This window comes from Phaseolus vulgaris, chromosome 2 (genome assembly GCF_051622355.1).
Source record: "Phaseolus vulgaris cultivar YP4 chromosome 2, ASM5162235v1, whole genome shotgun sequence".
In the NCBI taxonomy this organism is placed as follows: domain Eukaryota; kingdom Viridiplantae; phylum Streptophyta; class Magnoliopsida; order Fabales; family Fabaceae; genus Phaseolus; species Phaseolus vulgaris.
The window spans coordinates 49,553,209-49,570,150 of NC_143499.1; the positions used below are offsets into that span (position 1 = coordinate 49,553,209).

Genomic DNA, 16,942 nt, shown 5'->3' on the forward strand with positions numbered 1-16,942 from the left:
GTGAAATGAAAATCAAAGCCAATAAATTTGTCATTATTTTTTTTTTTGTGATTTAGTTTATGGTTTTAAAAAAATACTATGAATTAGTTACCAAAAATTTTTACGAAGAAAATGAAGAAGGTAAACATGGTAAAAGTGGCGTTCTGCAGTGTACATGGTCGCCGTTTGTGGAAGTGGCGTTCTGCAGTGTACATAGTCGCCGTTTGTTGGAGTAAAAATGGATATATTTTTTTTAGATTTTTATTTAAGTAGGAAATAAAAATATTTAGGATTTGTATTTATTTATGATTTTGAAAAAACTTAGAAATTTTATTAATTTTAGATTTTTATTCAAGAATGACATTAAATATTTTAGGATATGGATATATTTAGAATTTTGAATCAAATTTTTGTTTAAAAATCATAAGAATTTGTATTTATTTAGGATTTTGAAAATCTTAAAAAGAAAGACAAAGTTTTTAAGAATTCAATTGTCATTAATAAAAATTTATAAATACCTTTTTAAATTAGTAATTTATGGTATAGCTCATGTTAAGTTTCCATTTAATTATCAATAGTCATCGTTTGTGGAAGTGGCGTTCTGCAGTGTACATGGTCGCCGTTTGTGGAAGTGGCGTTCTGCAGTGTACATAATCGGTTGACGCCAGGTTGGTGTCATCGCCGTGTTAGATAACGGAAGATCAGGTGGTCTGGCATCGCCGCAAGAAGCACATCGCCGGAAAAATAAATAATTTATTTGAAAAATAAATAATTTATTTATAACTTTTGAAAAACATATAAATTTAGTTAATTTGGATTCTTATTTAAGAATGACATTAAATTTTTTGGGACATATATTTATTTAGGATTTTAAATACTCATAACTTTTATTTATTTTAAATTTTTATTTAAGTAGGAAATAAAATAATTTAATATTTTTTATTTATCCGTATATTAGTTCTCAATTTTATAGTAGTCTATTTTAATGAGAATAAAAAACAATTGCATTAAGAAAGATCTATGATAAATCTTTCAATTTTTATAGATTTTCATAACATCAATATAGAAGAGGTGAGATTAGAATTACAACATTTGCTAATAATTGCCTACAACTCTTCATGATACTAATACAACAACTTTTATGCACTCACAACAATTATGATATTATTATCAACACAAATTACAATCCATGCTACAAATTTAGATGATACAATACTTCAAATCGTGCCTGCACAGGATAAATAAAAATAAGTTAGGACAAATAAAAATAAGTTTTCAGTTATTATACTTTATACTTCAGAAAGTAGATGAAGAGAAAGAGTAGTCCAAGAAGAAAGAACAATATTCCATGATGAAGAACATCTATCACCTTAAAATACTAAAAATAAAGCTCCAAACTTTATCAAAATTCAATTCAAATTTGCTCAGATTTTGCTATGTAATTCTGATGTAAAATCTTCAGCAAAAACAGTTGCAAAAAAACTCCAAAACATTGTCAATTGAAACCCTATAAATGCAAACAAAACTGGACACGATGAGAATACTGGAAAATCCCTCGGTTTTTGCTTGCATTACCTTCTATAGGTGCTTTGTGATTCTGATGCAAAATCTTCTGCAAAAATGATATAGAATATTGGAAAACGAAACAAACAGAAAAGTAACAATATTAATACCAGTGGAGCAAAGGAAATGCAAAAAAGATGAAGAGAATAAACATCAAAAGCAAGCAACTTTGGTAAGAGAACCCAACATAAGAGAACCCAAAGGTTGAGACCTTTCCTGAGAAACACGAAGGCTGGCAGACTAAGTTTTGGTTTTCAGTGTAATGTCATTTGTAAGTATCAAAATTTGTTTGTTATCACATTGGAAGGTAGTATCTGTCATGAAATTTGTGGAAGACCTTTACCTATGTTTGCTTTGGGTCTGTTTTACGCCCTCTTGAATTAAGTAAATTTTTAATTGCCATCATGAAATTAGGCTAAATATGTGTAGTTTTGAGCACTTTCTTTCTTCCATTTCAATTCGTAGTTTCATACATATTCAATATCATGTGGGAATTAAGTTCTTGCTTTTAAGGTGAATAACAGTTTGTATTCTTGCAGAAAACTATTTTCTAATGCATATAAATTTCATTTTCTATTTTCAGCATTGGATTATGTTATGTAATTTTCCTTTGTATTATACAGAGTAGGATTTTAATGTTTCTACTGAACAGTGCTATCTGTTTTCGTCCATATTCTGATTTTGTTCAATTTTTTTCAGTATGTGCCACATGCAGATCAGATGTAAGGAATTTTCTAATTTTCACTATTTTTAGTGTGATAGCCTATTCTTCAGTGGTTGAAAATACCAATGCTTCTTAAGGGCGAAAACTCTCCACCACTAGCTAAAGGACTCGGGAGAATTTATAAGTTCTGAGATATTTATGATAAGAATTCAAGTTCTTTGTTACTAGCAGTTTAATGGTTATATCATTTTTGTTCTCTGGAAAATATCTTATACAAAATCGGTACTTAGATTTGGTATTTATATTGTTCATATGTCGAAATCTAATACTAGCAAATTTTGTCTAATTTAAAAGCAATTATAATCTACTCTTTGGAATATGTTCTGGCCTGCTTTTATGAATTATTTGAAAAATTGTAATTATAAAATTTAGTCTTTGAAATTATAAATTTAATAGAGGAGATTACCAAACATCCATACTAAACTTTTATATTATAAATTTTTTTCAGATTTATATTGAAAACATATTCTCTTTTATTCTATTAATTCATTGCTGATAAAAAAGAATAAGACTTAAAAGAAGATGTCTTTTGGTATAAAAATTAAAATAAAAAATCTTTTAACTATATGGGTCAAATGGATGATTAAACTTATAAAATGTACAATTAAACTTATAAATTATAATAAACGATACTTTAATTTTAAACTCTATTGAACTTTTTTTAATGTTCTCACTTTTCTTTTAAATGCATTTCACTTGTGTTTTTGTATTCAGGCTGATTTTAACTTTATTCTCAAATATACAAAATAATTTTTGGTAATTATATTGTGTCGATCTTGACTTGTAGTATCAATATGAAATATGTAATAATTACTTTTCTATGATTCAGAGGGAAAATTATTCCAACCAGAGTTTTACAAATATATTTCAAGTGCTAATATGATTTTAAACAAAAATAGTATTCGCCACATAAAAAAAAGGTTACTGTTCTTAATTGACATGGTGCTGTCAGAATTATTTAATTACAATTTAGATCTTCACTCTGCATATAATTAACTAATTATCAATTATTTAAAAGACTAGTAAATTATATTTTTAATCACTCTATAACTTTCTAAATTTAGTTATAATTTTTTAAGTCTCTCTTTAAATTAGATAATGTCAAATATGATTTTTCTAACCCAACACAAACAATTTAAAAATTATTGATAAAATGTGAGAAATAAATACTAATCAATGTTATGAATTGATGTAATAATTACTTTTCTATGATTAAGAGGGAAAATTATTCCAACTAGACTTTTTACAAATATATTTCAAGTGGTAATATGATTAAAAAAAAAAAAAAAGGATTCGCCACAAAAAAAAGTTACTGTTCCTAATTGACATGGTGCTGTCAGAATTATTTAATTACAATTTAGATCTTCACTCTACATATAATTAATTATTTATCAATTATTAGAAATAAAAAATAAAAGTCATAAACTAAATATTTTTATGTATGATAAATTTGTTAATTTTTACAATACCAAGTAAAATGTTTTGACAGTAACTAATTTAGAAAAAAAAATAATTTATATAGTAACTAATTTAGATACTATTTTATAAACTAAAATTTTTTAATACTAAAAAGGTATCTATTATTATTAAAAATTATAATATAATTAAATACTATATTTTTGATAGCTAAAAATAAAATAAAAATAAATAAATTTTTAGAGACTATTTTTTTAGTCTTTTTTTTTATCAGTAAAGAATTAATGAAAATTAAAATGGGTAATTAACGGGTACCCCAACCCTGTTACAAACTTAAAAAACAGTTGCAATTATCAGATTTCCCAAAGCACAACCAGCTAGGCTTGATAAGTCCTAAGAAAAAAAAAAATGCTCCTGCAGAGCCATAAAGTACCTATAGCACTATATGACAACCATGCATAACCAACTACACACCTCCAATCCATTCTATAGCTGCAATCCCTAGGTCACGGATGCTCCTACTCACCTTTATAGCAATGGGACTGGTCTATTGCTCCAGGTCCAAGACCTTGTTCTCCAGGTTCAGCACGCCTTGTATGGCAGTAACTATGTGAGCACTGGTGCCATCAATCAACCACAACTGCTCATTCCTCCTCCATTCATTTTTTTAGTCTCTTATTAACATGTAATTAGAAACCAATTTTTCAAGTTATCTTTAATCTTTTAGAAACCTATTTTTTTGGTTATAAAAATAATAAAATTAGAAACTATTTTTTTTTAGTTTTATATAATTAGATACTTAAATTTTTAGTCACTATTATTTAAATTTAGATACCAATTTTAAATTTAAATACTAAGTTTTAGATAATTAAATTTTTATTCACGGTTATATCTTCCTCTAACATTGCTAATCTCTCAGGTAACTCTCATAATCTCTCACTCACGGCAACACCACTGTTCATCTCTCTCACGACGGTAACGCTCTCACTCACGGCAACGCTGCTCATCTGTCACTCACAGCAATACTGCTCATCTCTCACTCATGGAAACGCAACGCACTCTGCAACAATGGCGCTTCTCTACTCCGAAGGAGGCCAACCTCTTCAATTTTATAATCGTAAGTTTCAATTCGTGCTCCATTGTACTTTGTCCTTTAATTTTGTGCTATGTATCTTCCCCATCTTAAAACCCTAGATTCTACTCTCATGTTGTATTTCTCATTTACAATCTCTAGGAATCTACGAGAACTTTGAACATTATCTAAATATTTGAATAAAGTTGTGATTTCTAATCTTAATATGTATGCTCCAATAACCAATTAGAAACGTAGTTGAAGCATAACAATTAGAAACTTAAATGTGTGTTGTAGTTACGCAACTGTTGTTTCCCCTAAGCAAAAATTTGATCCGCGCGCCCGACAATGCATCTTCATTGGTTATCCTCACAGTCAAAAATCATACAAATTATTTGATATAGATGCAGGCACTTTTTTTACAAGTCGGGATGTCATCTTCCATGAAAGTGTTTTCCCATTCTGCCAACAGTCACAGATACAATCCTCACCTCCATTACAAGATTACAAGGTAGTTTGCCCACTATTGACATTGACTTACCCACTCCTGTCCAACATTCACTCAATCAACCTTCTTTTCTTATTCATCACAATGCACCTGAACCTCCATCAAACCAACCTTCTTCTCCTACTCGTCACAATACACCTGAACCTCCATCAAACCAACTTTCTTCTCCTACTCGTCACAATGCACCTGAACCTCCATCAAACCAACCTTATTCTCCTACTCGTAATAATACACTTGAACCTCCAGTAGACCAACCTTCTTCTCTCATGCCAAGAAGTTTAGCACCCATTACCAAACCTTCTCCAACCGACCTTCCTGTTCGACGATCCAGTCGCACATCAACCCAACCTTCCTGGCTTCAAGACTACGTAACGGGATCCCAAGCCAATCATTCGACCACTGCCCAAGACCGACCGAATGGAACCAGGTATCCTATGCATAATTTCCTTTCTAATTCACGATTTTCTTCTACACATAGTGCATATCTTGCTAACATCACAACCACCAAAGAACCTCACACTTATGCTCAAGCTATCCATGATCCAAAAAGCAATGGACGAAGAGCTTTCCGCCTTGCAGCTAAATCAAACATGGACCTTGACACCGTTACCCGCTGGGCAGAAACCCATCGGATGCAAATGGGTCTATAAAATAAAGTACAACTCAGATGGTAGCGTCGACAGATATAAGGCGCGCCTTGTCGCAAAGGGGTACACTCAGATTGAAGGTGTCGACTGTTCTGAAACTTTTTCACCAACAGCAAAATTAACAACTTTGAGGTGTCTCCTCACCATTGCAGCAGCCAGAAATTGGTTTACTCACCAGCTAGATGTGCAAAATGCCTTCTTACATGGCACATTGCATGAAATTATTTACATGGACTTGCCACCTGGGCATCATCGACAGGAGAGAACATTGTATGTCGACTCAACAAATCCCTTTATGGTCTCAAACAAGCATCTCGAACATGGTTTTCAACATTTTCTCATGTGATTAAATCTGTAGGATTTCAACCGTCCAAGACAGATTACTCTCTATTCACAAGACAGAATAACTCATCATTTACTGCTCTTTTGATTTATGTGGATGATATTCTTTTGACAGGAAATGATTTGACAGAAATTCAGCGTGTTAAAGATTGTTTATTACAACAATTTCGCATTAAAGATCTTGGAGACCTAAAATATTTTCTAGGGATTGAATTTTCCCGTTCCAAAGCTGGTATTTACATGTCCCAAAGAAAATATGCTCTTGATATTTTGCAGGATACGGGACTCACAGGTGCTCTCGTCCAGACAAATTTCCAATGGAACAATACCTAAAACTCACACCAGACGATGGAGAGTTATTAAAGGATCCAGTCAAATACAGGCGACTCGTGGGACGACTGATATACCTCACGGTTACTCGGTCTGACATAGCATTTTCGGTTCGGACCCTAAGTCAATATACAGGATCCACGGAAACCTCATTGGGATGCCGCAATTCGAGTCCTAAAGTACATCAAAGGATCACCAGGACAAAGATTGCTATTACCATCTGACAACAATCTGACATTGACAGCTTATTGCGACTCAGACTGGGGAGGTTGTCAGACAACTCGGAGATCAGTATCTGGATATTGCATTTTTATTGGTTCCTCTATTATCTCATGGAAGTCAAAAAACAGACAAACGTATCAAGATCATCAGCGGAAGCAGAATACCACGCAATGGCCAATACTTGTTTGGAGATAGTTTGGTTGCGATATCTGTTGCAGGATTTAAAGGTGTCATGTAACTTGCCAGCTCAACTTTTCTTTGACAATCAAGCGGCATTACATATAGCAGCAAACCCAGTATTTCATGAACGCACAAAACACATTGAGATAGACTGCCACATTATGCGTGAAAAATTACTAGCTGGGATAATCAGTCCTACATATGTACCGACACAGTATCAGTTTGCAGATATTTTTACACGAAGGCATTGGGCAAGAAACGATTTTTGACGCTACGACACAAGTTGGGGATTCTTGATCTTCACCTACCAACTTGAGGGAGTATTAAGCAAATAATAATTATCAAATTATATACAATTATTGTATGCAATATTTGACGATATTGTACCAATTATATGCAATTAATTTAATAATTATAGAATCTCATGATTAGTATCCTACCTAATTAGGTTGTAATTTGGGGAGAGAAACTCCCTATATATTTCCTATGCATGAAGTGATGACATAAGAGAATAAGAAACATTTCTTCTTCTTACCATTTTTTTATCATTTTCTTATATTATATTCATGAGTATTATTTTTTTCTTAAACATAGATATTGGATAAAAATTAATAACATTTATTTATTTCAAATTTAAAAATCTTTAAAATTAAAATAAAATAATATTTTTAGTTAAAGATATAAAAAAAATATTCTTTACAAATTTTTTTAATTTCAAAATAATTAATTCAGAGGAATATTAACAATGTATTTATGCGTTTATAGTAAACCTTCAATAATATTTGTACTTTCTAGCATATAGAATACTTACTGGATTCCTTTTCTGATTTTTCTTTTCTAAAGTACAATTGATATTTTAAATGTTTTTCTATTTAATTTCTCTTTCTTAAATGACACATAAAATGTTCAGTGCACAATTATCCACTCACCTTAGATTTCGTTCTTCTTTTTCCACTTCCACACTAAAATCATTTTCACATTTTTTCTACCTATTTCACAAAAATTTAATTCAAAAATGGAAATTAAAGTTCAAGAACCCTACTTATATATTAACATTCAACAATTTAAAATATTAATATTCAAATTAATCTTTCTTAATGTTATGAAAAATTTAAAATGTAGTTTAGTCATTCTTGGATGGAAAAAGATGGTTTTAGAAGAAAAAAATGCATTTTATTTGAAAGGTTATCTAAACTCTAAACTCATTGATGAATTAATAATAATAAATAATATGGAATTCTATTGGAATAGCATATAAATGTTTTGTTGCTGAAACTGATAATTGGGTGCGTTTCTGATGAAATTAATTAATGCAGTATAGGGACCATTATCGCTCTAGTATTTCATTTTTTTTATTTTTAATGTTGAAATTATAATTATACAATTCCGTTTTTAGATATTAAAATGATAGTTTTCATTTACAGATTAAAATATTACTTGTTTCTTTTAAGATTTTTTTGGTATTATAATTATTTGTTAGCTGAATTGTTTTGCGTTAACATGTTGTTTTCTTGGGCTATGATGTAAGCAATATAAATGTTATTTTTAATGTAAGCAATAAAAATTATGAGTATTCAAAGTCGTGTAATTACTTAAAAGAATCAAGTGATTTCTAAAAGATCTCACATGATCAGTTTTAATTTTGACGATAAAATATATTAGTTATATATATTTATTCAAAATTACAATTATATTATGCATTTATGGTTTTATGCTTTTAGAGGAATCAGTAACTTAGAAAAGCTCCCAAAAACTAATGAAATCCCATGAATGAAGAAGGAGAACAAATGGAAGTGAAAAATCAGTAAGATGATAATTAATAAACACCCTCTCTGAATAACATAACATAGGAGTCTTTAAACTTATATTCTTCAAACAATTATAAGCTGTCTTCAACTTTACTGTTAAACTACAATTATAAAGAATTAAGAATCACACACCAACAACATTTATAAGTCATCACTCACATGCAACAAGGTGCCTCAATGTGAAAAAACCAAGATCAATAAGAAATGAGGTTCCACTTAACCAAGCTGAGAATTGTCTGGTTTTTCAGCTCCATGCACAAACCTAATATAATGATATGATATTCAATACCAAGAGGTACCTTGTCGTAAAACTGAGAATATGAGGTTGCATAGGATGGAGAAAAGTAAGAAGAGGATTTACCAATTACCCTTTCAAATGCAGCTCCTCAAGATTTCATAATCCCTTCACTGCAAATGCAACCCAAATATGTTAAAGAAGTTAATGAAACCGAAATGTGAAGAGTTTCGAAATAAAAATTCAACATGTTGAAACTTGTAATTTAGAAGTATTGACGATAAGGCAGTTTAGATCTGACCAATGAAAGACTAATTAGCAGAAGAGGAAGAGACTAGTTGACTGGCTAGCTTTCGGCCTTCCACTTCCTATCTTCCCTTGTTTCTCTTGAAGACTGTGCAACATTGCTTCCACTGGATTCTTCAATCTCAACAGCACCACCATATTTATCATCTTTCTTTTTCGTATAAAGAGGGCATATGCCGCATTCTTTTATTGTCATAATTGATTTCAACTGTCTCACCAATGATTCGTAATCTGGCCTGATCTCAAAGTCATAATCACACGGACTGATCTCAAAAGTGAAGCTGCGAGCATCACACAGCCTGAGGCTCATGCCGCTCGCCCTTAGGGACTCCAAGTTAAATTTCCACACGAATGTGTGATCTTTATCAACACATCTCTCTTCACCATTCCATTCGAAATAGCTATTTAACGCATCATTATTTGGAATGATCTGTGTGCCATCATCATCAGATTCAAATATTAGGCTGTAACTAAAAGAACCATATCTACCTTTAAAAGCATTCGTATCTAACGCTCCAAAAACCACACACAAAGCGAAACCAGTGAGCCTATCATCGCTGCAGAAACTTAAATCTTCATTTATAGTCACTGAATGTCCCTTCCCACGAAAATGGAACCAACCAGGAACTGCACTCCCTGGAAAACAGAAGAACACACACCTATATGTATCGTCGGTCATCCTAAGCCTTGCATCCTCCTCAATATTAGCACGAGCACGTGAATCCAGTTGTTGAGCATTGGTGAAATGAAATTTAAAAACACCCTCTTTGGAATTTGAGAGGTTTCGAACAAGAGAATTTGGCATCACTCTTCTAATGGATGGGCAATCCAATGCCACGAGTTGTTTCAGAAATGGTGGAATATGTGGGATGCATTCAAGCTTTTTGCAGTCGCTTAAATCAAGCGATTTCAAACTTGAAAGATGAGCAATGCTCCCAGGAAGGTTCACGATTCCGCTATTACGCAATGAAAGTTCCATTAATGACGTCAAACGACCAATGTGTCTAGGGATTTCTGTTAATTTGGGGCACCCCGAACAATCAAGTTTAGAGAGAAGCTTCAGATTAACAATGCAGTTTGGAAGTGACTCGAGATCAGTGCATTTGTGGAGCTCCAGGGATCGAAGATTAACCAAATTGGCAAATGAGGAAGGCAGTTCTTTAACAGCCGTACATGTTAAGTTAATGTAAGCAAAAGTATGAGCCGGCTCCGTGATCTCTGGGAAGGACCTCAGCCTTGAGCAACCACCTAAATCAAGCTTCCTCAATTTCAAATTGAAAATGGTGCTTGGAAAAGTTTGAAGTGAATTACAGTGGGTAAGGTCTAACTTGCATAGTCTGGTGAGGCTTCCAATGGAAGATGGAATAATCTCAAGATTCAAGCAACTGCGCAAACTCAGTTCTTCAAGCCCTTCCAAACGGCACAAGGATGAAGGTAGTGCCTGTATAGCTGTGAAGTCTAAGATGAGCACCGCTAGATCTTCCAACGTGTCCTGAATCTCGGGTAAATTTTCCAATTTTGAGCAACCACGGAGAGAAAGTTGCTTTAGAAATTTCATATCAGAAAGGTCAAACGGAAAGATTGTAAGGGAATAACAGTCAGAGAGATCTAAGTAACAGAGGTTCTTGAGACTTTGAAAGTTCAAGGGCACACCTTCTCTGAGATTTGCCGACACTTCAAATTGTAAGTATAGACTATTATTAGCCACTTCTTCTTCATTATATCTGTCAAAAGTAATTGAGAAAATTTCACTGGAACTTGGGAAAATATGAACAAAGGATGGACCTTGCCCTTCGGCTATATTGGGTTCCTGATGAGGGAATCTTGAGAAATTTCCAGGTTGATGCCCCAGTTTCTGATGTGGGGATCTTGAGAAAGTTTGACGTTGACGCTCCAGTTTCACATGAGGGAATCTGGGTTCACTGGTTGAAAACATATTAAGCTTCCGACAACAGGAAAGAATAATCAATCCTGGTAATGTGGATAAAATGTTGCTGGGAATATTTACACTATTCAGATCATCACAATGATCTAAACATAAACAACTGAGCTTGCTGAGGAATATCGAAGAGTGAACTTCAATCAACTTTTCACAAAAACTCAGAATTATTTCTTCAATATTTGGTGACAAAGAAAGGTCTGGTATTCTAGTAAGGTTCGAAGAATCACTCAGGTTGAGCCTTTTCAACTTGGGTAAATTCTGCCACAAAATGTAAATGAATCAGGTAACACAAAAACTAAATTAAAGTTTTAGGCAATTTTATCTATTTTTCTTCGGTAAACAATAGATGACAATGTCGAAATACTTTATATTATGCATGTATCAACTGACATAGATAACTTGAAACATAGATAACTTGAAAACCTGATCTCCTTCCCATAGTTGTGTAAGATGGCAGCCTGGCATTTCGAGGATCACTAGATTTTGTGGGCAAAAGTTTGGAGGCCAAAATCTTTGAGGGAAATCGTTCCAATAAAGAATCTTTAGAGTGTCTGGCAGATCCACAAGAGGTGATTCAAGAGACACTTTTGATTCGTTTATAGGATAGGAATAGTAGAGCATAAGCATCCTAAGATTTTCCATCTTTTCGAAAGTTCGTGCATGTACTTTAACTTTTTTTATTTTGCTCGTATCTAGTAATATACACTGTATTGCATCTGACCCCTGAAAGTAAATCAATGTAATTAGAAGAAAAAAACATGAAATGTTGCATTGCAGGATGTTTAATGACAGCTCAGTGGTTTGCAATTTTTCACAAAGTAAATCCATGTTCAATTGAGTAACGACAGAATACCTTGTTCTTACTTAAAACCTCAAAAATTTCCTCTTCATTAAACAATCGGCTGCGTTTTCCAGGATGCTGAGGACACTCTTTACGAACAATTTCTTGACCCATTTCTTGTATTAGATCGTGCATCACAATTCTACCATCAAAGACAGAGATTAGACCCCTATCTTTGAGAATATCCATTCCAATCTTAGAAGAGAAACCACAGTCATCAAGTGTTTCTGCTACCACAGTCTCCTCGTGCCCTCTATAAAAGCAAGCTATGTCAAGAAATATATTCTTCTCCTCCTCCTTGAGCCCATAATAACTTAATTTTAATACGTCGAAAGTTCCAAGATCTTGGCCGTTTTCCAACTTTTGCAACTGACTCTCCCATGCTTCTCTTGTTCTGCCATAAAGCAATGACCCCAAAATCTGGAGAGCTAACGGAATTCCTTTTGCATATCTCAACACCTTTACTGACAGGTCCATGTAAGCAATTTCTTCTGAAGATTTTTGTTTAAAAGCATGTAAACTAAAAAGTTTCAGAGAATCATAAAAATTCAACTCCTTAACTTCGTAGATATCATCAGCTCCAGCATTCTTAAGCACTTGTTTGTCTCTATTGGTCATAATGATTTTACTGCCCTGCCCAAAACTATCACTCCCTCCTATTAATCTTTTAAGTAGAGCTGAATCGGTAACATCATCAAGAATGAGGAGAACCTTTGTCCGTTTGAGCCTTTCATTGTAATATGGTAAATAAGAGGATTTCTCTTCCTTTAGAAGCTCAGACTGATATTTTCTTCTGATACTGTCTATTCCATCTCTTTGTATTTTTTCTTGAACGTCTAAAACAAGGCTGCTGGAATCAAACTGCAATGCCAATTTGTGATATATTTGATTACAAATTGTACTTTTTCCTATTCCTCCCATGCCACAAATTCCTATGATCCGAACATCCGGTGACTCAGGATGCAACAAGGACTGAATTCCTTCAATATGTTTTTGAATGCCGATGATTCCTTGATCATAATAACTGATGGAATAAGGATCTAATTTTCTCAAAATATCTTCCACAATATCTTCAACAAGTGTGTGTTCTGGCCTGGCAGATGATTTAGAAAATAAAGTATAAGTATTCAAGCACAAAAGCTAAAGTAAACTAAAGAAAAATTCTACAGTAACCGTTTGTGACTTCTGATAATAGGGAGCAGATTTGTAGGTACAAAGTTAAGCTATAAGATGTGATATGGTTCAGATCCATGACCGACTAAGAGAAATGAAAAAAGAAACACTTGATTTATGGTGAGATGAACACAATTTTAGTAAATGAAAAGAGATCCTGATTATCTAATAAATATAATGACCTGGTGACTTTTGAATCCCAGCCTGAAAGTCCAGCAGCTTCGGTGAGAGCATCCTTCCATCCTTGCACTTTGTCCATGTCGTGCTTAAAGTGCTGCTCATGCTCATCGAATGCTTCTTTGTATCTTTCTTCCTGCTTCCTAATAGTTGATGGATCCACCTTGTAGAAAACAGGTATCACATCCCTTCCAAATCTCTTCTTGCATTCAAGTATCTTAGTGAGTTCATTCAAGCACCAAGTGGAAGATGCATAGTCTTGGGAGAAAACGATGACATAAATCTTTGATTCTTCTATTGCAGAGAGGAGTGCAGGTGAAATTTCTTCGCCCCTGAGTAATCTGTAATCAATATATGCTTCTATGTTCTTCCTTTGCAACGCTGCATAAAGGTGACTAATGAAGTTGTCACGTGTGTCTTCCCCTCTGAAGCTGAGAAACACATCATGTTTTGTTAGAGAAGCAGACATGGCCAATGATGAAGGGTTTCAATTTTCTCTGCAACTCTCAGATCCCTTTGTTTGTAAGCAACTTGCATATATTCTATTTCTATCACAAATCAACTTTTGGAAAAGCCTTCAATTTTCTCAAAATATGCTTCACAGCTGTGTTCTGTCAGATACGTAATCATCAGAAAAAGAAACAATTGAGTCAATGGAAGAGTCAACAATTCGCAGAATATTATGGTCTCTAGCTTTATACCATTCATACGCATTATTGCGAGTAGATTCTTCAATATCTTTACTCAATTTGTTTCTTCAATACCTTTTACATATAAAGAATCGGATTTGTTTAATATATTTTAGAAAATAACCAGTACACAGAAAACTAGGTTAATATGACTAAATGAATAAAGATAGTACTCATAAAAAATATTTTAGATTACAAGTGGTATAATTAAAATAAAATATTTTATTATTAAAATAAGTTATAAATAAATAAATAAAATATAATTGTTTAGTTTTCAGTGTAAAACAATATTCATTTTTATAAAAAAAATCCTTTCTCTTTTATTTTATTTTATTTTTATATTTCTAACCAGTGTATGTTTGAGCTTGAGAATAGAATCCTTCCTTTGGACTTTTGGAAATAAATAAAGATGTTAATTGATAAAAAAAATTGAAGTTTTAAACCCAACACAACCCCTCACATCGAGATTAGATGGATTGATAAGTTTGACATTAGGATAAATTTCAAATGGTTATGATATTAAGAAATGAATTTTAAACTTAACTCAACTGCACAAAACCAAATTATACTGAAGGTGTGCACCCCTATGAAATGTTTTTATCTCTAGTTGATGTAGGATCTTCAATAATTATATAAATTGATTGTTATATGCAGTGTGAAATTTAACCTTGATTTTTACTTGAAAAAATGGATTTTAATATGAGGTATACATGCTCTCATACTTAAATTCACTCAGCAGAATTTCCACGTATCAATATAATTTGAATATGCATAGTTTGGGGTGCTCTCCACCTCAAATCCGCTCAATGTTTTTTGCTGCATTTAAGCAAAATTACATGCAGATTTTGGAGTACATTCAGGCTTAAAATTTCTCAAAGAACTTTTCCTATGGTAAGCAAATTTAAGCTACAATTGTTTGGGTGTTCTTTGCCTCAAATTCGTTCAGCGAAGATTTCTCTAGGCTTAAGCCCCAACTTCATGGACTCGAGCAATTTTGACAACATTTGTCATCTTTGCTTAGATATCTTTTGGTTTGTTTTCTATAGGTCATGAAATTGAATTAAATCTTTTTGAAATTTATCATTTTGTAAATTGTAAGTGATTACAACTTTCTAATGTCAATTTAACCAATTCATGCAACATGTGTTTAAAATAAGGAAATCTAATATTTATAAAAAAATATAAAACAAATAATCATTATATATTCTATTGATATGTAAAATTTTAAATATTATGTGATTATTGTTGATATTTTGTAACGGTTTTAAAAATATAAACTTCTATATGATTGAATGATATATTGATGAGTGGGATGAAATTGAATCATGTGGAATATTATCGATATATAGTAATTTCAAGTAAGGAAATACCTTGTTAAGGATAGTTAGGATGTGTCTTGATTAGTAATACATTTAGAATAAGATATCTGACTCTATTCACATATTAAGTTGGTGGCAGTCAAATGAGATTTATATGATTTGGTCTACAATATAAAAAATCATAGTCTAACATGCCATATTAATTAACCTTGTCATATGAGGAGATTCTATTATGATATTCTTATTCGCATAGATGTGTGAATTTCACAACGGGATATTATAACATGTGCAATTTTTTTAGTCTAAATCAATGTACGATTTTTTCAGAAGTATGGTCAAGTGTACGTGTGGATCTAATTTGATTTTTGACATGAGTAATATAGAACACGAGTTATTTAGAGACACTTAATTGTTTAATATATTTAGAATGAATGAAATGTGATTATTCATATGATTATGATTGAATGATTCAAATATAAATTTTAAAAATCAGTAACTTAGCCTAATTTCTTGTTAGTATCGTTTTTTTTATAGATTTGTTATGATCGTGAGTTACATGTGAACATATGATGTTGTATGTTATAGGCCTCAAAATTGAAAATGACAGAGTTTTTTCTTTTAATTCTTTTGATGTTTTATTTTGATGTATATATTTGAAAATCAATGTATGAATGGATAATGATTTATGATATAATAATATATGACATAAGAAATTAAAATTTAATAAGGTAGTTAAGGATGTTATAATTTTTCTTTTAATTTATTTTATTTCACTGTATATTTAGGTGTATTACGTAAAATGTATAGTTAAAAAGAATAATGTTATTTTGAAATTTAAGCTTTTGTTAAAATTATACCATTTGAAAAGAAATACAGAACAATCTTGACAATTATACTGACTTAGTACTTTTTTTAATTTATTATATTCATGAGTATTATTTTTTTCTTAAACATAAATATTGGATAAAAAATATAAATAACATTTATTTATTTCAAATTTAAAAATCTTTAAAATAAATATAAATAATATTTTTAATTAAGATGTGTGTTTTTAACAATTTTTTTTAATTTAAAAATAATTAATTCGGAGGATGATTAAAGAAATATTAACAAATTATTTCTGCGATTATAATAAACCTTCAATAATTTTTGCACTTTCTAGCATATAGAATATGGATCCTTTTGTGATTTTTCTTTTCTAAAGTACAATTGATATTTTAAATGTTTTTCTATTTAATTTTCCTTTCTTAATGCACATAAAAAGTTCAGTGCACAATTAATTACTCACCTTAATTCAAAATGGAAATTAAAATTCAAGAACCCTACTTATATATTAATATTCAACGATTTAAAATATTAGTATGCAAATTAATCTTTCTTAATAATATTTGTAACAATTTTTAATTACCACAAAGTGCTTCTTAAATCATAAAAAATAGCATTTTTTAGTTCATATATAATAATATTTC

General features: G+C 31.6%; 1 protein-coding gene across 4 annotated transcripts; it reads right to left on the minus strand.

Moving 5' to 3' along the window:
- Positions 1–8,777: 8,777 nt before the first annotated feature.
- LOC150029253 (TMV resistance protein N-like) lies at positions 8,778–14,204 on the minus strand. Of its 4 annotated transcripts, none has more exons than XR_016518956.1 (6): positions 13,471–14,204; positions 12,128–13,208; positions 11,698–11,997; positions 9,328–11,532; positions 9,160–9,199; positions 8,778–9,053 (listed from the first exon to the last, which is right to left on the minus strand). XR_016518956.1 is itself a non-coding variant. In XM_090299285.1 (5 exons), exons 1-4 carry the CDS (start codon positions 13,932–13,934, stop codon positions 9,373–9,375), a joined length of 4,005 nt encoding a protein of 1,334 aa, XP_090155411.1. In that variant the 5' UTR covers positions 13,935–14,204; the 3' UTR covers positions 8,778–9,199; positions 9,328–9,372. The 4 variants fall into 4 exon arrangements, 1 of the variants encoding a protein (XP_090155411.1); XR_016518955.1 differs by having other exon boundaries at positions 9,153–9,199; XR_016518954.1 differs by having other exon boundaries at positions 9,153–11,532.
- Positions 14,205–16,942: the final 2,738 nt, after the last annotated feature.

Coding starts and splice junctions, on each gene's coding strand:
- LOC150029253 (XM_090299285.1), bottom strand. CDS start 13,934: ATGTCTGCTTCTCTAACAAAACATGATGTGTTTCTCAGCTTCAGAGGG. Junction 13,209..13,470: donor TGGGATTCAAAAGTCACCAG/GTCATTATATTT, acceptor ATCATCTGCCAG/GCCAGAACACACACTTGTTG. Junction 11,533..11,697: donor AACTATGGGAAGGAGATCAG/GTTTTCAAGTTA, acceptor ATTTTGTGGCAG/AATTTACCCAAGTTGAAAAG.